This window comes from Podarcis tiliguerta (assembly GCF_965153285.1).
Source record: "Podarcis tiliguerta genome assembly, chromosome: 17".
Taxonomy (NCBI): Eukaryota; Metazoa; Chordata; class Lepidosauria; order Squamata; family Lacertidae; genus Podarcis; species Podarcis tiliguerta.
In genome coordinates, this window is record NC_139550.1 from 35,962,053 (window position 1) to 35,977,689 (window position 15,637).

Consider the following 15,637-nt stretch of genomic DNA (forward strand, 5'->3'; position numbering starts at 1 on the left):
ATTTCAAACCCCCCCCCCCCCCACTATACCAAGTAAAAAGGCTTCTGGGTTTTTTTTAATAAATGTGTTTTTCAACACTTTTTTCAATTCATTATAAATCCTTTCCCAGAAGTCTTTTACCTTGGGGCACATGCACCACATGTGGTAAAAGGTTCCTTCCTTTTCTTTACATTTCCAGCATTTATTATCATGAGTATGATACAATTTTGCTAACTTCCCTAGTGTTAAGGCTCTTCTTATTGTTATACAGAAATATCATTATGTTCTTATGTAGGGGATGATGATGATTGGGAGACCTACAACACCTGGAGGGTAAAGGTTCCCCATCCCCATCCAGCAGTTTTGTAGAAGCAGGGCTCTCCAACAGGAGTAGCACAGCTTCCCCCACCCCTCCAAATAAGCTTGGGAATTATAGTTCTGTGAGGGATAAACCATGGTTCCCAGAATACTTTGGAGGAAGTTGTGACTGTTAAAGTGGTATGAATGTATTTTAAATGCATGGGGTGGTTGTTTGCCCCCGACATTATTTATTTATTGCTGCTGCTGCTGCTACTGCAAGCAAATATGTTGGAAGTTTTTGCATCCTCCACAGGGTCCTGGACCTAACACCATTCTGAGTATTTTGGTGGTGGTGGAGAATGATGTGTCTCTCCCACACACACAAAGGGTAGGAAACACTCCAAGAAAATTATACAAAATGGCCTCCTTCCAGTGGGGAGGAGGAGGGTGGGGAAAGCCCAGGGCAGTCGTGGGTTTATACACTGAGGTCCAGCGCCAAGGGCCTTCTGGCGGTTCCCTCACTGCGAGAAGCTAATCTACAGGGGACCAGGCAGAAGGCCTTCTCGGTAGTGGCACCCGCCCTGTGGAACACCCTCCCATCAGATGCCAAAGAGATAAACAACTACCTGACATTTAGAAGGCATCTGAAGGCAGCCCTGTTCAGGGAAGTTTTTAATGTGTGACATTTTAATGTATTTTTAATCTTTGTTGGAAGCCACCCAGAGTGGCTGGGGAAACCCAGCTAGATGGGCGGGGTACAAATAATAAATAAATTACTATCTAGTGATATGGGTAGGGGACCCCAGTTGTCTTCTGAAGAACAACAACAGAGTGTATGGCACAATCCAGCTAATATGAAGCACTGAAATCTCAATTTCGCTGGGGGGAAACCTGATATTAATATTTGTAGTAATTACTTGTATGCTACATTCACAGCGCTTTACAAAAGTGTAAAAGGACTCCCTCCGGTTCTATTTAAATCAAAGGGACTTAACGGTGCTGATTTTTTGGCTGGGCCATTGACAGCTACAAAAGGCAGGATGGGAGGAACAAGGAACTAGACCTCTGACTTCACTCTCTTAGCAATGTATGGTTCTCTCCTCCGCAGGTTGGAGACGCAGCCCTGAATTCTCACCTCTGTGACCTGCTTCTGGCTGAATACAACATCTACGTCCAAGCCATCAATTACCCGACTGTGCCTCGGGGGGAGGAGCTGCTGCGGCTGGCCCCCTCGCCCCATCACACGCCACCCATGATGAATTACTTTGTGGGTGAGTCCCCAGGACCACGTGATCTAGTTGGGACTGTGTTTCCCTGTAATAAAGACCACTGCATGGTTCTAGAGTTGCAAACACTAATAATGGTAGGCTTACAAACATGCAGTTAGGAGTTGTAAAAAGAAAAGAAAATGAAGCCATTAACATAGAAATGGAGGCTGTGACCTCATTCGTACATAATGCTAAGCCATAGTTGAGGACCTGCTTCCCTTTTTCAGTACAGCTGTGAATAAACTGGGAAGCATTTGCTTCTGCTTTCAAATACCGTATTTTTTCCTCTATAAGACTCACTTTTTCCCTCCTAAAAAGTAAGGGGAAGTGTGTGTGCATCTTATGGAGCGAATTCAGGCTGCGCAGCTATCCCAGAAGCCAGAACAGCAAGAGGGATTGCTGCTTTCGCTTGCTGTTCTGGCTTCTGAGATTCAGAATGTTTTTTTCCTTGTTTTCCTCCTCCAAAAACTAGGTGCGTCTTGTGGTCTGGTGCGTCTTATAGAGCGAAAAATACGGTAACTATGGTTTGGTCAAAAAGCCAGAATTATAAACCAGTTTACAGGTGGCTCCTTTGGACAAACCATAGTTAAAACTAACTGAAGTTTGTCCTGACTTGCATGTAGCAACAAACTGTGGTTTGTTGAAGACAGAAGCAAAGGCACCTTCACCTCTTCACACCTGCATGCTACAGGAGAGGGGAGCACATCAGCTTAAGGCTCCTTTGCATAGCATCAAACCAGCTGTCCTCCAGATGGCACAGTCTATGTATTGGGCTTCTTAGGAGTTTTACTCCTGTGCCAGGTTGGCATTTGCCTCTTCTCCCATTGGATCAAGGGAATGGTCAGTGAAGACTCCCCTTTGAAGAAAGGTTGCAGCATTTGAGACTTTTGGACTTGCCGATCAGAAGGTTGGCAGTTCGAATCCCCGCGATGGGATGAGCTCCCGTTGCTCAGTCCCAGCTCCTGCCAACCTAGCAGTTTGAAAGCACACCAAAAAGTGCAAGTAAATAGGTACTGCTCTGGTGGGAAGGTAAATGGCGCTTCCGTGCGCTGCTCTGGTTTCAGTGTTCAGTTGTGCCAGGAGCGGCTTAGTCATGCTGGCCACATGACCCGGAAAAACTCTCTGCAGACAAACGCTGGCTCCCTCAGCCTGTAAAGCGAGATGAGCGCCGCAACCCCCGAGTCGTCTGTGACTGGACTTAACTGTCAGGGATTACCTTTTTAGTTTTGGGAAAAGGCGAGTAAGAGGCAACGTAATAGAAGATTACAAAATTATGCCTGGCAAGGAGAAAGTGGAGAGATAAAAGCTGTTATCCCTCTCCTAACACTAGAGCTTGTGGACATTCAGTGAAGCTGAATGTTGGAAGATCTAGGACAGATAAACGAAAGCACTTCTTTACACTATGCATAGTCAAAGTCTCCCAGGAAGTGATAGCCACCAACTTGGATGGCCTTAAAAGAGGATTATACATATTTATGGAGGAGGAAAGGGCTACCAGTGGCCACTAGCCATGATGGCTATGCTCTCTCTACCTCTGCAGCTGGAGGCAGCAATGCTTCTGAATACCAATTGCTGGAAACCGCAGGAGGGAAGAGGGCTTTTGCTTGCAGGCTAATAATAATAGTAATAGTAATTTATTATTTGCATCCCGCCCATCTGGCTGGGTTTCCCCAGCCACTCTGGGTGGCTTCCAACAAAGATTAAAAATACATTAGAATGTCACACATTAAAAACTTCCCTGAACAGGGCTGCCTTCAGATGTCTTCTAAAGGTCTGATAGTTGTTTTTCTCTTTGACATCTGGTGGGAGGGCGTTCCACACGGCGAGTGCCACTACCGAGAAGGCCTTCTGCCTGGTTCCCTGTAGCTTTGCTTCTCGCAGAGAGGGAACTGTCAGAAGGCCCTCGGCGCTGGACCTCAGTGTCCGGGTAGAACGATGGGGGTGGAGATGCTCCTTCAGGCATCTGGTTGGCAACTGTGAGAATGGGATGCTGGACTAGACTGGCCTTTGGCCTGATCCATCAGGCTATTCTTAGGTTCCTCTGGATTTTAACAGGGCCACAGACTCCTCTTCAGAAACAATAGTTCAACAGCTCCAGGGGCATTGGCCCACAAGCCCCAGCTGCTGCTTAGCACAGAAACCAGCTGCCCATTATTCAACTCAGCAAATAATAATAATAATAATAATGAAATTTGCATGGCTTGGCTACATTTAACGCCTTCTTCTTCCATTCCCTCTCCAGAGAAGCTCCTGGCAGCCTGGCAGGAGGTAGGGCTGCCTCTGCAGGCCGCAGTCTCCCCTGAGTGCAACTTCTGCCGCCGCCCGCTGCATTTTGCCCTCATGAGTGAGTGGGAGAGGGATTACTTCGGGAACATGGGGCCCCGCTACATCACTCTTTGCGCCTGAAGAACCGGCCTCTGCACACACACACACACGCACACACACAACCTTACAAGAAACAGGATGTCAACACTGACACTGCCAAATGGAAAGAGGGTATCTGAGTGTAATAAAAATCTGCCACTTTGTCTGCTGTGTCTCTTTCACTGCCTCCCACATTCATGGAATTTAAGTATCCAAATGGGCAGGGCTTCTCTAGGTGGCAAGCAGAACAGGGGAAGGCACAGGCCTCTGCTTGCCACAGGGGTGGGGGACTGAAAGCCAAGGGACCGAATGCGGCCCTCCAATCCTATCGGCTCCCCAGATTCTCCCCAGGCCATACTCTCCACCAGCCCTGCTCTGCACCTTCTTTGAGTATTTTTTTACTGAATGGAACATGTCCTTGAAGTCTCTCGCTCATCTGCAGACTTACACCAAGAACGGAGGAATAGGAATTTGTTTTCAGCACCAAAGTTGAGCTCAACATTCTTTCCATTCCAGGGTTCCTCCTAAGATTTTGTTCTTGTTTGAATTTCAATAGCCTAATGTAGAAGAGGGGCAGGGAGCGGGGGACGCCCTTTGGTTGGTGCTACCAAACTGGGAGTCAGAAATCTTTGCTGATTTACTACAAAATTTCCAGGAATCTCCAGATAAGCTCCTAATCTACCTCCTACCCATACCTGACATAGGGTTTGTCCACACTTACCTTTTGCCCTGTGCTTTCTAGGCACAGGTTTGCACTTTCCTGGCCCATGTCTGAGTGTTCCCCCCAACCCCTAGCCATTTTCCTTGAGAAACCCATTTTTTAACCACTGAATTGGAGCAAATGGCAATTCAGGTTTTTCCCTTTAAGGCATAATGCTAGTAGTACCAGAGATGGTCAGCAGAGGGCTCCACTTTCCCTAAGCACACACACTGAAACCCATGGAAAGGCGAAAGTTCCATGTCTTGCAATCCAAATGACAGCCAGCAGGGATTTTCATGCATTATTTCCAGATAGAAAAGCAAGACGCACCTTTTTGCCCCAAGGCAATCCTGTACAGGCAATATGAACTCAGTTGTGCTAATCTGCAAAACCTGGGCTTAATCCCTTTGTCACCACAATAGCTGAAGCACCCAGGGCAGTTTATGCCACAGGAATCAGGAGCATAGCTGTCAACTTTCAGATTTGAAAATAAGGGACCAGCAGCCTCACCTGTCCCAGGGACAGTCTACAGGATATCTAACAATCCGGAATAGCAGCGGGAAACAGTGCTGGATTAAGGGAATTTCCCGCAAAAAAAAGGGGGTGGTTGACAGCTATGATCAGGAGTGCCATAACAGCACCGCCATTCCTCAGAACCAGAACCTTAACTCCTGGTTTAGCATCACCCAACTCTCTTTTCAGAGAACATAAGAAATCCAACTTTCCCTGTTCCCACAGAGCAAACGTTTAGGGTTTTTTTTTTCTCAACATCTTTATTTTATCAAAAGTAAAAAAAATAAGATCTCCCCTGCCCCAAATAAGGATTAATCACCTCCCAGCAATTGCATCACTGCTATTACAGGGGTTTGTGAGGAGGGCAGTTAAGGGGAAAGAGCAACTTGCTGCAAGAGCACCATTTAAGAGCACTTCTCCACCCAATGTTAGAGAGAGCCTAACTGCAGGTTTGATGTGCATGAATCCAGAAAATGCTCATCACAAGTCAGGGTAGTCTGTGTGCGTATTCCCAAAGCTTGTGTTAGTCCTAGCATGTAAAACTGTTGATTTAATAATAAAACCAATTATTTCTTCCTCTTTAAACAACGTTCCTATCTGCAGGGCCTGGCATCAAAGACCTCAAAACTCCCAACGTGCTCTGGTACAAAAGTTAAGTTTCTACTGGCACAGCCCAAAAAGATCCCATGGAAACTTTGGGCCTGACCTCTTTGACCCCCTGGCAATAAGCCTAGGCCTCACTCTGCCACAGAGGCTGCCTTCCCCTCTCTTCTTAGGCAGTGAGACATCCAGGATTCTTTCCATTAGAAACCAACCCCTTCTTTTCCACTTAGGGGTCACTGCGCGTCTAACGTCCTCTCATTTCAGTTGTCCTCTCAATTCAAGGATTCCCCCGACTGGCCCACAGGAAGAAGTCACAGCGGGAGCGGGGATCTGACGGCTTCCCCAGAGGCCGGGCGCAGACGTAAAAGCGCCGCCCAGAGTTTGGTCCCGGCTTCTTCACTGTCCGCAGGACACAGGGCTCTCCATGGGCCTTGCAGTGAGGCGGGCGAGCAGGGCCTGGCAGCAGTGACTTCCACAGGGCAGCGGACTGGTTTGAACTAGAGGGGACCGAGCCTTTCCCACAATCCAGAGCTTCTCCATTAGCCATGCCCAGAGTGGGCTCCTCTCTCAAACCCCCAGTGCATGGCGGGGTCCCACCAGCAACTTCCTCCACCCCATGCTCATCAGCGATCCTTCCAGAAGCGTCAAGAGGAGGTGCCACCCCAGAATCTTCTGCTGTCCTCGTTTTCATTACCGACTGGTAGTTGGCACTGTCGGTGGTGGCCCTAGGCCTGCCGTTTCCAGCTTTGAAGAAGCTTCGCAAATCTCCTTGCCCCTTCTGCGGTGGACCCACCCGTCTCTTCTTGGAACCCCCCGCAACGTTTGGTTCCCTCCCGCCCCTTTTTTGCCCCCTTTCCTCTGGCAGGCTGGTCCGCTCCACTTTCACAAGGAAGCGGTTAAGCTTCTGCTGGGTGCCAGCAAACTCAGGCAGGAAGCGGGTGCAGAGAGGTGGGCAGCGGGGCGCCCCCAGGCAGACGCTCTTAAGTGCCACCCGCACAGGACAGTGGTCGGAGCCAAAGACGTCTGGCATGAGCTGGGCATCCTGCAGCTCTGACAATGCTAGCGCACGATCAGCCAGGATATAGTCAATGCGGGTGCCATAGTTGAGCTGCCGGGACCCGGTTACGTTGCACCAGCAGGTGTAGGCATCAGTCTGACCAGGGTGCAGAAAGCGGAACGTGTCAACAAAGCATTTCCCATCCTTGGAATCCTTGTCTGGCTCCCACAGGAAACTATCCAGCCAGCGGCGCCCGGGATGCTCCTGAAAGGATTCCTGCAGGTGACAGCGGTGGAAGCATTAAGGGCTATTATTATTAACATTTCCATAGTGCTTTCAAGTGCTGCCTATGCATTGGCTTCTTGTAACCCTTGCATCATCCCGAAACACAGGGGCAACTAACCTGCAGCCCTGCAGATGTCATTGGACAACGACTCGCATCATCCACAACTCTGGCCGTGCCTATTTATTAACTTATTTAAAGTATTTATATACTGTTTGTCATCAGAAAATATCGCAGATTGGTTTACAAGTAAGACTATGTAAAACAAAAATTAAAGTGTACCCGAAGAAGTGTCTCCACCCCCAGCCAGATGGACGGGGTATAAATAATAAAATTTTTATTTTTATTATTATTTTGTGATAAATGAAGCATCCAGCTCCACAACACAGAACTCCACTTGCTCAATATCCACAACTATTAAGCCAGTGTGCTGTAATGGTTAGAGCAGGGGTCAGCAAACTTTTTCAGCAGGGGGCCGGTCCACTGTCCCTCAGACCTTGTGGAGGGCCAGACTATATTTTGGGGGGAAAAGAAGGAACTCCTATTCCCCACAAATAACCCAGAGATGCATTTTAAATAAAAGGACACATTCTACTCATGTAAAAACACACTGATTCCCGGACTGTCCGCGGGCCGGATTTGAAAGGCGATTGGGCCAGATCCGGCCCCCGGGCCTTAGTTTGCCTACCCGTGGGTTAGAGTGTTGGGTTTGAATCCCCACTCAGCCATGAAGCTCACTGGGAGACCTTGGGCCATCTCTTAGCCTAACCTACCTCACAGGGTTGTTGTGAGGATGGAATGGGGAGGGGGAGAACCACATGCACCATCTTGAGCTCCTTGGAAGAAAAGGTGGCATATAAATGCAATAAGTAAATAATGAAGTAATAAATAAACAAACTATTAACACATCTGTACTTCAAAACACCCTACCACGGCACACATTCACCCACACTCACATACTCCCCACTTTCACAGCCTGGGGTGGGTGAGGGAATCTGTCTCACTGTTCCTCACCCTCCAAGCACACCTTGCAGACTTCATGATCCCCAAACACGTTGGGAAGGGCTGGGCTCAGTGGCAAAGCTTCTGCTCTGCATGCAGAAGGATCCCAGGCGCAACTCCCAACATCTCAAGGTAGGTTAGGTTGGGTTGGGCTGGGAAGGTCTCAGTCTGAATGCCCTCAGTCTGAAACTAGAGCCAGTCAGTGATGAAAATGCTGAACTAGATGGACCAAGGATTTGACTCAGAGTAAGGCAGCTTCCTAAAAGGGACGCGGGTGGCACTGTGGGTAAAAGCCTCAGCGCCTAGGGCTTGCCGATCGAAAGGTTGGCGGTTCGAATCCCCGCGGCGGGGTGCGCTCCAGTTGTTCGGTCCCAGCGCCTGCCAACCTAGCAGTTCGAAAGCACTCCCGGGTGCAAGTAGATAAATAGGGACCGCTTACTAGTGGGAAGGTAAACGGCGTTTCCGTGTGCGGCTCTGGCTCGCCAGATGCAGCTTGGCACGCTGGCCACGTGACCCGGAAGTGTCTCCGGACAGCGCTGGCCCCCGGCCTCTTGAGTGAGATGGGCGCACAACCCTAGAGTCTGTCAAGACTGGCCCGTACAGGCAGGGGTACCTTTACCTTTAAGGCAGCTTCCTATGTGTCAGGACTCCCCACCCAACTCTGTGCATGCCCGTGAGAAACAGATTTGCTGCCGCTGCAGCAGCACTGCCAGGTCCTGTACTGTAGAGTGTAAAGGCAGCTGCATGAAAGTGGGCAGCTTGCTCACCAGATCTCCCGGGTCACAGTGGTCAATAGGCTTGTGTGCTGTGTTGATGTCCCCCAGGATGACCACATGGCTAGACGGAGAGAGGAAATGTGCGTGAGTCGCAAGGCAAAGAGGCAAGACAGCGAGACCCCATTCATCCCAACAGTCCTGACTCCATTGGAGAAGGTCGGTGGATTGGAAGCTGGCTTGGACAGGGAAGGGATAACGGCCGAGGCAATGAAATATCATCAGCATCATTCATATAGGGCTCTTTGACTTTCTCAAGGTATGTATTTGCAGCAATTCTTACAGCAGTCACGTATTGCACAGCTCAGTATTCTTCCCATGTTGGAGATGAGGGTGGGGGTAGAGACAACAGTGACTGGACCCAGGGGTAGCTGATTTGCTGACTTCCAGCTGTTGCTGGACTACATCACCCCTGACCATTTGCCAGGCTGGCTGGAGCTGGAGTTTCAATGACTTCTTGAGGACACCACATTGGCTACCCCTCTGGAGAATAGCCGACTGAGTTTGGGGCACTCATCTGTGTGCCCCAAACTTCACCAGGAGTTTCACAGCTTGGTCCTTTACAACAGTGTGATCTCATGCAAACTTAACTAGGGCATCCTTTGCATGCTTGCTCTGGAATAAGTAGAACTGAACTCAGTGGGGCTCACTGACGGGGCTCCCTCCAGCTGTTTTGCTCTAACTACTCCACCAGGCTGATGGGAGTCGGAGTCCAAAACACTGGAAGGGACTCAGAGCACCAAAGGCTTGACTAGGGAGTAAGTCCCGGAATAAGCATGTCTAGGACTGCACTGAGCCAACGAGAGGAGTGACACATACCCTCCAGCTCTGAGAAGTGCTTCGGCCCGAGCTTGCAAGAGGTGATAGAAACGCAGCTTGAAGTCCCCACGCTCTGGCTTTTCAGGGTCTGCACGAGGGCAGTACACGTTGATGACTGTCAGCGTGGTCTCCTGCTGTTCTGAAGTGCTGCAGTGAAAGGACAAAGCACATCAATGCTGTCACACTTCACTTACTAATGGCTCAAGCTCCCTGATTCATGGCTGGCTAGGAAAGTTATAGACACAGACCCATTAACATCTTCGCAACAGGTTTAGGCAATTCCACTATCAAGGCTGAGGACGCTCAGGAAATTGCATGTGTTAAAATGGAAATAACACTCAGCAATCAGCAATCTGCTCCTAAAGGGTTGGAAACATTCTGCATACTTCTAAAAATATTTATGGCTGCAGTGGTGTCAGTGTGGCATTCATTCTGTCCCAGCTCCTGCCAACTTAACAGTTTGAAAGCACACCAGCATGAGTAGATAAACAGGTACCACTGCGGCAGGAAGGTAAACATGGTTTTCGTGTGCTCTGGCACTTGTCACAGTGTCCTGTTGCGCCAGAAGCTGTTTAGTCATGCTGGCCACATGACCCGGAAAGCTGACTGCGGACAAACGCTGGCTCCCTCGGCCTGAAGTGAAATGAGCGCCGCACCCCACAGTCAAGCTTGACTGGACTTAACTGCCCAGGGGTCCTTCAACTTTACCTACCTCAATGTGTAACCCAGCATATGATGCAAAATTGCAAAAAATCTCAATTTTGCTTCAAATTAAAAGGAAAGCATCTAGCCCTCTTAACTGGAAAATTTGAAAAACCCTGGAAACTTGTTGTCTCTTACACACACATTCTTTTCAACTCTCCTTGACAACAGCCCTGCAAAGTAGTTATAATTATTATTGTTATTATTAGCCAGGATTACAAATGGAGAGTTGAGAGCAAAGTGACAGGCCCTGTAATAAATTTATCCTTGAGGGTTAGATCTGAGTTGGGCATTTCTTGGCTCACACTCTTAAGACCGCAATTTTCTCGACTACAACAGCTACCAAGCATTGTCATTGGCTCACAGCTCTGCCAATGACAATAACAGGACCTTTCTGCAGACCCTCCCATCCCACCCCACCCCTTCCTGTTCCTACCGAATACGGTGACGGGTGATCACAGCCCGGCCCTCACTGTCCAATGCCTGTAGCTCCTCAGTTGTGAAGCCCTCTGTCTCTCCATAAGAACCAACTGCGCCATCATGCTTAGCAAACAGCCCAGACAGGCCTTCTTCTGCTGCCTCTGGGGTGGCACTGACCTTGCAGAACGTTGCAACACCTAGAAGACAAAGAGAGTTTGTTCTGGGCTCTCAAAGTGGGCTATAAAGCTACCTATTTGATCCAAGATACAAGAGAAAGCAACAAATTGAAACCTCTGTACCTCTGTACAGAGGTAAGGCACAACTTTGTACATCACTTTGTGGGGTTTATAAAAAAATCAAGTGGCATGCAAATTATACGCAATAAAATAAATAAATAATGGTGGTTTGATTGGTGGTAAAAAGCAGGGGATATTTTTCAGGCAGGGAGGCAAATCAATGCCATCTGAAAGTGACAGATGAAGTCACCACTTAAGACACAGCTGCAGGAGTATGTTGAGACATTGGCAACCTGAGTGGCGGCTGATCCCCTTTGCTACTGTCCACTAACCTGAATAGCCATTGCGGATGCGACTGAAGCTGAAATAAGAGTTATAGCCCTCCACTATTGCCAGTGGCTCCTCCAGCAGGTCCCCTGAGAACAAAACAGAATTTGGAAAGCCATCAGGCTGGAGACCAGGCACCAGAAAACCATTTTTTTAAAAATTCACTCTCTTTGCTGTTGTTGGTTTTTTTCCAACGTGCAAAAGGTTACAGGTTCACCCAGCAAAGTGGTCACAGCAATGCAGGTTCACTCAGCAATGTAGCTTATCCAGATTTTTTTTTTTTGCAAGGGGAGCAGGATTTTTAATGGATGTCTTCCACCAACACTGTAAAAGATTTGTCCCTTCCTCTCTTTTGACTCCTCGCTCTCCCTTGCTTTACTCCCAGAGCAGAGGTGGAGGAATCTGCAGCCACCCAGGTTTTGTTGGACTGCAACTCCCATCAGCCCTAGCCAGCCTAAATCAATGGTCAGGGATTAATGGAACTGTAGTCCAACCACATGGGAGGCCCACAAGCTCCTCATCCTAATCCTAGGCAAAGGGTACCCCTTTCCCAAATGTTTCTCTCAAGGAAGGAAATACATCTCACCATGTTGCAGCCCTGCATCATGGCCCTTTGCCTCTCATCTGTAGTTAGCACTGCCTTTCCCACCTGTAAATGTTGGAGGGGTGTAAGACAGTGTTCCCCAACCTTGGGTCTCCAGCTGTTTTTGGACTACAACTCCCATCATCCCTCACTACCATGACCAGTGGTCAGGGATGATGGGAATTGTAGTCCGAAAACAGCTGGAGACCCAAGGTTGGGGAACACTGGTGTAAGACACGTCTTTTTAGCCCATTCTGCTACCTGTCCTACACCCAATTTCAGATTACGAAAACACAACTGTATGAGGAAAGTAGGGTCAATCTTGCTTTTGATAATGAAACTCGGAATCTCCACCATGACCCCTTGTGAGCTGGGGACAGGTGAAAAAAGGCACATGATTCTGCCTTACCCTAAAATACAATTTCTCTACTCTTCATGGATGGAGGAAAAAACTTAATGGGGGCTAATTCTACCTGTGAAGTTTATCTCACCTTATGCACTTGTAAGGTCCTTGGGGCAGGGACCCCATCTCTTTATCTGCCACAGACCCTGTGTTTTGTTTGTTTGCTTGTTTGCTGGACCAATGCCAGTTGCTTCCTTGTAAGCCAGTGATGGGAATCCAGTGGCTGTAGATGCTGCTGGACTTCAAAGTCCCATCACCACTGACCTCTGGCTGTGCTACCTACCTGGGGCTGACGGGAGTTGTAGCTTTTATTATTTATTAAACTTATATACCACCCTTCACCCGAAGATCTCAGGGTAGTTAACAGCATAAAAACAAAGAACACATAATGTAACAGCAAATCATGTTACATATGAGGTAATTTTTACCTGTTTTACTATTTTAACTTTTGTAGTTTTTAAAGTAGGGTTGTAAATTTGTCTTTACTGTTTTATCTTTTTCTGTAAACTGCTTTGAGGGTTGTTGGTTTTTTTTACAGTAAAGTGGTGTAGTAATTTCATGAAATAAATAAATAGAGGAAAAATTAAAAGCAATACCTCCTCCCGCACCCACAACTGAACAACAGCAATACCGTCGTCTAGAGCAGGTACATCAGATTAATGAATTGTTTAAGATAGGAAAAATGGCTTTGCAGAACAAAAGTCTCAGTTTACCAAAGACTTATTAGATACAAATATAAAAGTACTGTCAAAAATGTACAAACTGCTATTGGAGTGGGAAACTAAAGAGGAATTTGTGAAATCGAGCATGATTTGGTGGGCACAAGATGTGGGTCACAATATTGACTATGAATTATGGGAAAAGTTGTGGAAAGTAAATATGAATTTTATGGCATGTTATGCAACAAAAGAAAATATGATGAAAATGGCCCACAGATGGTATTTAGCACCCACCAGATTGGCAAAAATGTCTAAAAAAGAAAAAGGTATATGTTGGAAGTGTAATGAAATTGTGGGATCTTTTATTCACATGTGGTCGTCCTGTAAAATAATTAAGGAATATTTGGAAACTATATATAACGAATTAAAAAAGATACTTAAAAAAACTTTCCCAAAGCACCCAAGATTTTTCTCTTGAGGATGGTAACAACGGAGGTCCAAAAACCCAAAAGAGTTTATGACTATACACCACCACTGCAGCTAGAAAATTATTGGCACAACGGTGGAGAACAAGCATAGTACCCACTAAGGAAGAATGCCAGTGAAAAATGTTTGAATATGCTGAACTGGCTGGTCTAACGAACAGGATATGAGAAAACGAAGATAAGCAGGTCTCGTGTAAATCCAGCAGAGTTGGAATTGACAAGAGTATTTAATAGATAACAAATTGGATGATTTAAAACATGTGGATTACGCCAAGTAGAAAAGCAAAGGAGCCAGGAAAAGCGTGGAAGAAGAAGAAGAGTTTGGATTTGATACCCCGCCTTTCACTCCCTTTAAGGAGTCTCAAAGCGGCTAACATTTTCCTTTCCCTTCCTCCCCCACAACAAACACACTGTGAGGTGAGTGGGGCTGAGAGACTTCAGAGAAGTGTGACTGGCCCAAGGTCACCCAGCAGCTGCATGTGGAAGGGAAGTCATATGGTATATGTATACATGCTGTATTTGGTACCAAGTTGTAAATGGGACAGGCAGAGGGGAGGGAACGGGAAGGGGTTAAATATGCTCGCTGTTCCTGTTTTTGAAAATGCAAATTTTTATTTTTACCTTGAAATAGAGCAGTCTTTCCCAACCTCGTGGTGGAGGTCCTCCCACTTGTCGTTGGACTACAACTCCCATAATCCCTAGCTAGCAGGGCCAGCGGACACGGATGATGGGAGCTGTAGTCCAACAACAGATGGAGGATTCCTCCCCCCATCTAGTCTGGAGGAACACGCGTTCTCCATCAATGGTTCACGTTAGAACTGCCCCCCCCCGCCATGTCATGACATAAACCTTTACAAGGCAGCCGGCGCCAACTAAGCCGGTTCTGGGCCCTACACGTTCGCCTCCTGCCCTGGACTGCTTATGCACGTGTGAACGCGTGTTCCTCGCGTCGACTCACGGGTGACCTTGGTCTCTTGCAGGCAGACGACATCCGCCCCCAGGGAGTCCAGGAGTGGCCTCAACCCCGCGGGTCCCAACCCAGCCCGGAGCCCGTTGACGTTCCAGCTCGCCAGCCTCATTCCCGCCTCAGGGGCGAGGAAAGCGACCGGAAGACTCTGCGGAACGTCATTTCCGGCCGCCAAGGCGAGGCGTTTGAAAAAGCAAGCAGGGCCTCACTTCCGGTTTAGAACGGAAACGCCTGTTGCCAAGGAGGCGGAGAAATAGGAAATGGCGTTCCAATAAAAACAAGCTGACGTCATTAGTATTATTATATTGTATCCCCTCCTTTTTAGGTTGTTGTTGTTTATTAAATTTAATTACCGCCCTTCATCCGGGGTTCACAGGGCGGCTTAATAACACGTTAAGAACAAAACCCTCTCCCCGCACAGTATTATTATTTAATATTTGCATCCCGCTCACAACCAAAAGTTGAGCTCCAAAGCGGCTCACAAAAATTACAACGCAACAAACGTCGCTGTACTACTCGCCTTTTCGCAGTGCTTTGAAATAACAGCAAAAGAGGGTTGCTTTGCTCCTCCTCGGGTGTTGGAAGAGGCAACGGAATTGATTTTCAAGCGTGTTCCTTTTCAAAGTAAAGAGGCTGAAGTTTCACCAGAGAAAACATAAAAGGCTCTTTTCCCTTTCTGGCTAGCAGAGAGTATTGGGAAACAAAGAACCGCCTCTCCCTTCTGCAGTAAAAAAATGTTATGTACTGAGTTGAATAGGATCGAAACTGCAGCAGTCTGATTGGTCCTAGAACAATAGGATCCAAATCGCAGCAGTCTGATTGGTCCTAGAACAATAGGATTCAGAATGCATCAGTCTGATTGGTCCTAGAACAATGCAGCAGTCTGATTGGTTGGCAGGAACCACCCAATCATGCTCCAGATAGAAGTGAATCCACAACCTGATTGGCTTACAGTAGAATTCCAGAATTAGCCAATCATGTGCAGCCCATTGTGTAAATAATGTATATAAAGCAGATACTTTGAGGGGACATTCATTCATTCCTCCTCACCACTATGAGCTGAATAAAGAGCATGAAATCACTTTGCGACTCTGAGTATATTTCACTGGCGACGAGGATGGGATCCCGCTGAGCTGACTGCCACACACCGCACCGCACCACCGCCACCTGCCGCACCGCTGCCTCGCACCGTGTATCCAGGCTTCAGCTCCGGGACACAAGGAACTCAGAATGGCAACCAACAGCAGCTTCTCG

The 15,637-nt window shown here is 47.7% G+C and overlaps 2 protein-coding genes across 2 annotated transcripts in view; one reads left to right on the top strand and one right to left on the bottom strand.

Annotated features, from left to right (window-relative positions):
- Nucleotides 1-4,075, top strand: part of ALAS2 (5'-aminolevulinate synthase 2) — a 29,568-nt gene extending 25,493 nt beyond the window's left edge. Inside the window, 2 exon segments of the mRNA XM_083419986.1 lie at nucleotides 1,388-1,550; nucleotides 3,790-4,075. Coding sequence (XP_083276112.1) covers nucleotides 1,388-1,550; nucleotides 3,790-3,953 — 327 coding nt within the window. The 3' untranslated portion in view covers nucleotides 3,954-4,075.
- A 1,289-nt stretch (nucleotides 4,076-5,364) lies between these two features.
- Nucleotides 5,365-14,533, bottom strand: APEX2 (apurinic/apyrimidinic endodeoxyribonuclease 2). The gene is made up of 6 exons (XM_083420161.1): nucleotides 14,375-14,533; nucleotides 11,292-11,375; nucleotides 10,740-10,920; nucleotides 9,602-9,748; nucleotides 8,777-8,846; nucleotides 5,365-7,000 (listed from the first exon to the last, which is right to left on the bottom strand). The coding sequence occupies exons 1-6, from the start codon at nucleotides 14,493-14,495 to the stop codon at nucleotides 6,005-6,007; spliced, it is 1,599 nt and encodes a 532-aa protein (XP_083276287.1). The 5' UTR covers nucleotides 14,496-14,533; the 3' UTR covers nucleotides 5,365-6,004.
- Between the last annotated feature and the right edge of the window lie 1,104 nt (nucleotides 14,534-15,637).

Excerpts from the sequence above, each read along its gene's own strand:
- APEX2 (XM_083420161.1), bottom strand. The coding sequence starts at position 14,495 with ATGAGGCTGGCGAGCTGGAACGTCAACGGGCTCCGGGCTGGGTTGGGA. Across the intron at positions 11,376-14,374 it reads GCAAGAGACCAAGGTCACCC|GGGACCTGCTGGAGGAGCCA; the intron begins GTGAGTCGACGC and ends TTTTGTTCTCAG. Across the intron at positions 7,001-8,776 it reads ACTGTGACCCGGGAGATCTG|GAATCCTTTCAGGAGCATCC; the intron begins GTGAGCAAGCTG and ends TGTCACCTGCAG.